At 57.6% G+C, this 5,582-nt stretch overlaps 1 protein-coding gene across 1 annotated transcript; it reads right to left on the reverse strand.

The window, feature by feature from the left end:
• Window positions 1-582: 582 nt before the first annotated feature.
• Window positions 583-4,106, reverse strand: LOC121603389 (dorsal-ventral patterning protein Sog). Its single transcript, XM_041932035.1, has 4 exons — window positions 3,944-4,106; window positions 2,014-3,852; window positions 1,424-1,926; window positions 583-1,336 (listed from the first exon to the last, which is right to left on the reverse strand). Exons 1-4 carry the CDS (start codon window positions 4,089-4,091, stop codon window positions 1,145-1,147), a joined length of 2,682 nt encoding a protein of 893 aa, XP_041787969.1. The 5' UTR covers window positions 4,092-4,106; the 3' UTR covers window positions 583-1,144.
• Between the last annotated feature and the right edge of the window lie 1,476 nt (window positions 4,107-5,582).

Consider the following 5,582-nt stretch of genomic DNA (forward strand, 5'->3'; position numbering starts at 1 on the left):
ATTTATATAAAAAAGGTATATATGAATATATATCCATACAGACGGGGGGGGGGGGGGGGGTTTAAGGGAAGAGGGGGGGGGGACTTGCTGCTGTATGTGTGCTTTTGTTGTTGTTGTTCTTTTCAGTTTGTATGTGGTATATCGTTTCAAAAAGGTCACTCATCGGCTTGCCCTGTACCCAATGCCCATGCCGGACACACACACGCCACGAACACACGTAAAGCGTGTGCATGTATGTGTGTGTGTGTGTGTGGGTGGGTTGCGGGTGCACGTTCACTACAAGATACGTTAAGATATACGATTTTATATTAAAATTATTATGCGTGTTGCATTCCTTATCCTTACATGGTTAAAATGTAAAATGTGTGTGTGTGTGTTTGTGTTGAATGTGTATTATGTGGAGTGTATGTATGTATGTGTGGGTTTTTTCCTTTTTAAAGTACATATAAATAGATCCTTGCTCTCACTCTCCCATTCTTTCTCTCTCTCTCTCTATTGCTCGCTCGCCCTAATACGATCTTGCAGGAAGCGCTGCACACGCTCCATACACTGTTGTGAGTGTGTATCTTTGTTTTCTTCTTCTTCTTCTTCTTCTGAATCGAAAAAGGGTCCAATTATTAATAACGTGCACTAAACCTTGCCCAACCTAGCAAAGAAAGCGTTTTTTTTTTTTTTTTTGGCGGGCGTTCACGCGGTAACGGGGCATTGCTGAAGCTGAATGCAAAAGCGTAATGCAAAACGATGGGGGGGGTGGGAGGCGATGAAAGTGGCGGAGCTTCTCGAAAAATAAGAATACAATACTCCGGCCCACAGAACACTACAAAATGGCGCCGATATGACGCCAGCAAACACGTGTCACGCGGGTGTCGCTCTGACATCGCTGAGACACAGAGAGAGAGAGAGAGACAGAGAGGCGGTGTGATGGAGCGAGAGCACAGGACGAGGGGGGGGGGGTGGGGGTGGTTTGAGAGGATGGTGGTAATTTAAAAAAAAAACAAACAGGTAAGTGTGGATGGTGCGGAGCCCCACGAGCAACACACTTTAACATGGCACAGGGAAACCCACGGGCACTCCGCGTCGCTACTAAACGCCACTGCTGCTGCTACTACTTTCGCTCGGCCCGCTGCACAACGCCAGCTCGAATTCAACTCTTGACGCTCGTCTGCTGTTGCTGCTGCTGCTGCTGTTGCCGCTTCCGGTGGTGGCGGGCGGGCCTGCACTGGCAGCACTCGTCGGCGGGCTGCTGCTGCGATTGCTGCAGCGCACGCTGCTTCGCATTCTGTCGGTTGCACATGGCGCGGTTGCACCGCTTGCGGCTACAGTTAAGCTGCCCATCCTGTTGCGAGAAGAGAGAGAATAGAAAATGAAGTGGTTAGCGATCGTACATCATGCTGCGCTGCTCCGTTCGCTATAGCGTGCCTACCTTGCACCGGCACTTGATGCACTTCTCCTCGCCGTGCGTCGCCAGTATCGGATGGTACTCCTGCCCGTTCTCGTAGATGTTCTCCTCGTACCGGCAGCCGCCGGCCGCCAGTATCGCCTGCGGCGACCGGAGCGTGCCGGCCGAGCCGCCCGCCTCATCGTACTGCACGTCCGGTCGTGCGCCGGGCCCGTGCGTCCGCTTCGACACCTTCGGTTCCTTCACCTGCGGGCACACCTTGCAGCACGCCTTCTTGTCCGGCCGGTAGGCGACCTTGTCGCTGCACGGCAGCGGCGGGCACTGGGCCCGCGCACACTTCACCTGCAGCGTGAACAGCTCGCACGTGCAGATGGTGCAGGTTTCGTAGCCGCTCGGGTGCAGGTACGGGTGCCAGGTCGTGCCGGCCTCGTGGAACTCGTCGCCGAGGCTGCAGCCCCGCCCGTTGCTGCTGGCCGGGGCTGGCGGGGCCGCCGCTGGAGGGGCCGGTGCGGCCGCCACTTTCGGAGCTGTAACAAAAAAAAAGGAAGAAAGTTAGAAAATGGCGGGGAAGTATTCAAAAAAAAAAAAAAGCTCGCGGAGAGCCAAACACTTACCGGCACAGGACGGGCAGCATTCGCCCTTCTTCTGCACGATGTCCTCCTTGCGGCAGCGCAGCGGGGGACACTTCATCTTCTCGCACTTGTACTGCTGGTGGTCGCAGGAGCACATGGTGCACGCCTCGACCGCGCTGCGCCACGTTTCGCCCTCGTCGTAGAACCGGCCGGAGTGGAAGCACTTCTCGTTGGCGGCCACCGTCGGCACATCGTTCGCGGCGAACGGGTCCTGCTGCACCTCGTTGTCCAGCCCGCCGGTACAGTGGGGCGGGACGCGCGTCGGCGTGTGGAGGCGGGCCCGCAGCACCGGCTCGGCGGTGCCGTTCGAGCGCACCTCCAGATAGATGACGCTCGTCTCGAGCTTGGCGAGCTCGCGCGGCGGCAGCCCGAGCTGGAAGCCCTCGAGCTGGTTGCCGCTAAAGTCCTCCAGCAGGCGGCGGGCGACCGGTGCGTTCGGCGCCTCGAGCGGCAGCTCCTCCAGGTAGAGCTGCAGCGGATGGTAGGCGCCCGGGACGCCGGCGAGCGAGAGGTCGTAGTGCAGGCTGCACTCGTTGTCGACCGCGAGCCAGGCGAGCCCGACCGCGTGCGCTAGCGGGGCCGGTGCGTCCGCGCCGCGGCGCAGCAGCACCGGGGCGGCCGAGTCGCGCGCGTCCGCCACCTGGCGCGTCACGAACTTGCCGTGCAGCAGGGTGAGATTCTGTTCGTTCGCCACCTGGATCGCCAGCTCGCCCGCGTACAGCGGCTCGAGCACGCGCGGCCCCATGCGGTCGATCAGGCCGGACGCGTGCTCGCCGGTGAAGGCGCGCGTGAGCGTCTCGAGCTCGGGCCGGCGCTTCGCACTGTCGTCGAGCAGCGTCAGGATGGGGCTGGCCGTCGCTCCGTGGTGGTGGGGCAGCCGGTGCGTCTGCACGTGGTACACGAGCGCCCCGTCCCGGTTCTGGTACATCCAGGCGAGCCCGCTAGCGTCGCTGCGCGCGTCCGCCCCGTGCGAGGTGAGCAGCGTTTGGAAGACTTCGCAGGCGACCCGACCGCGGACCGGACCCTGCAGCCGCAGCAGCTCGGGATGGCGGCGGGACTCGACCGTGAGCGTCAGCTTGCCGCGCGTCAGCAGCCGCAGATCGCTCACGGACACCGGGGACGACACCTCGAGCACGTTGATGTCGTGGGCCGGCTTGCGGACGCGCTGCACGTCCTCCAGGATGAGCTGGCGCTTGTCGAGCGACTCGAGCCGCACGCTCAGCGGCACGTCCGCCACGTCGTCCAGCGCGAACAGCCCGTTCAGCACGATCGTCAGGTGGATGGAGGAGGTGACGCCGCTGCTGGTGGACACGATGGCGGTACCGCCCGCGCCGCCCATCATGTCGGAGGTCGCTGTCGCCGCCGCCGCCGGTTCCAGCAGCGAGCTGAACAGTTCGTGCGCGAGGGCCGGATACTTGGCGATCGGGCCGGCAATCGCCAGCTCGGCCTGATGCTTGCTGCCCCACAGCAGCACCACGCTCACGAGCTCGTCGCGCAGCAGCCGGCGGTATTCGCGCGGCACGCGCCTCCACACGCCGCACACCTTGCCGGTGCCGTTCTGGTACGCGCTCAGCCGGCCCTCGTCCGACGGCAGGGCGAGCGTGTGCTCCTCCAGGATGTTGCCGTTCGCGTGCACGAACTGGATCGAGCGGGGCCGGGCCGCCCGCTCCGACACGTAGAAGCTGTAGTAGAGGTTCTTCTTGTGGAACGAGAACCGGCCGGTCGCGACCACGTTCTGCGGGTTCAGCGTCGAGTACATCGTGCCCATGTCGTCCTTCTTCAGCAGCGAGGAGGTGCGCCCGGTCAGCAGGGCCGCAAAGTCTAAAACAGAGAGGGAGAGTGCGTTAGAACAACCACCGAACGAGAGAGAGAGAGAGAGAGGGGGGGGGGGCAAGAGAGGGAGAATACTTACGTTTGCTGCGCTCCTCCTCTTCCGGCATCGTCGCCTGGGGAAGATCTTGCACCACGTCAGGACCTGGAAAGGAGAGAGAGAGAGAGGGAAGAAAAGAAAAGAAAGCACATAAGTAAATGTTTGCTGCATGATAAGATACTGTTGCCATGTGCGTGTGTGTGTGTGTGTGTGCAAAATACGAAGATAACGATCGATCGGCAAAAGGGTGATTTTCGAGGGTTGGACCGAGGGGAATGGTGCAGGGTTTGGTCTGTCGTTCTACAACTGCAATGACCTGCGTTGAACCCCTGCCCTGTCAATGCCTGTTGGCAAAGCAATCAAAGAAGGAGAAGAAGAAGAAGCAAAAAAAAAAGGAAGCAACTGCTTCTGTGCGAAAACTAGCGGCGCCGGGCCCTAAGCGACGAACCTCACAACCTTCTACTTCACCATCTCGACCACCCTCCCCCTCCCCCCTTTCCCTGCTCTTGTTATCTGCTTATCGGCGTTAAGGACGTAACACTTTTGCGTTTTACACACCAGCTCACCTCCCCCCCCTATCTTCCTTCTCCACTCCCCCCCCCCCCCCCTCGTCAAGGTAGTGAAAGGCCCCGGGGCGCGCACAGGTTTCGGATACGCCAGGTCGCGCTTATCGCGCTTGTGTGGCGCGCTGACAACTTACAGTGCTTAGCGTAACTGTGTAACTAGCAGATTTTATTTATTTATTTTTTATTTTTTGCAACTAGTTACAAAAAAAAATGGATGATGTTTTTAATGCGCTTGAAATCAACGTAAAAAGTCGGTTGAAAAAAAAATGGTTAGGCTCACTGCCTTTTTTTTTGTTTTTTTTTTATTTTCTTTTTTTTTGCTATGCTGTTATAAATACACACACAGGCAGAATGGCTCTCGTTAATCGCTTCTTCAGCTTCCAAATAGGCCAAGTATCTAAACACGGCTAATGGTTCCCGGCTTGACATAATCCAGCCACCACTGTATTTTTATATAATATTTTGATTACCACCCTTAACAAAAAAAGGCTTTAGTAAAGGATCACCATTATACCAACAATTTGTTTTTTTTTTTTCAAAAAAAATAATAAAATAATAATAAAGGTAATTCTAACATTACGTTACGCACTGTAGTATGGTGGAAACGAACGAACACTATGGTTTGCTGCGAATCGTTGTGCCCTATGGTTTCTTTTTCTTTTCCAATTTCAAGATCACATCCCCCACAACCCTAGGAGAGGAGTGGGAGGAAGGGGGGGGGGGGGGAGGGGGAGAAAAACGGGCCCCCGGAAACCCGTCCAACCCGAAACGGAAGGCTCTCGAAGCGTCAGTCATGGTTTGTTTGATGTCAAGTTTTGCGTGCTAATTCCTTTCCGAGCGGCGCAATTTCTTCCCGCTAGATACAGACCAGTGTGTGTATGTGTTTATGTGTGTGTGCGTGTCAGATTACCCCCCTCCCCCCCCCCCTTCCGGTGTGTGTGTGTGTGTTCGGGCGGGCGGGGGTGGTCCGTGCAACGCATACAGTGGTTGCGTCACAGACTCGAGGGGCCACCGCCGCCACTTCCCTTTGTTTGTCTAGCTGTCTGGGGGAATCGCGGGGCGGGGCGCGGTCAAGCCGCGCCAAGACGACACGACGACACACGCTGGTTGTTTAT

Source organism: Anopheles merus, unplaced genomic scaffold (assembly GCF_017562075.2).
Source record: "Anopheles merus strain MAF unplaced genomic scaffold, AmerM5.1 LNR4001391, whole genome shotgun sequence".
Taxonomy (NCBI): Eukaryota; Metazoa; Arthropoda; class Insecta; order Diptera; family Culicidae; genus Anopheles; species Anopheles merus.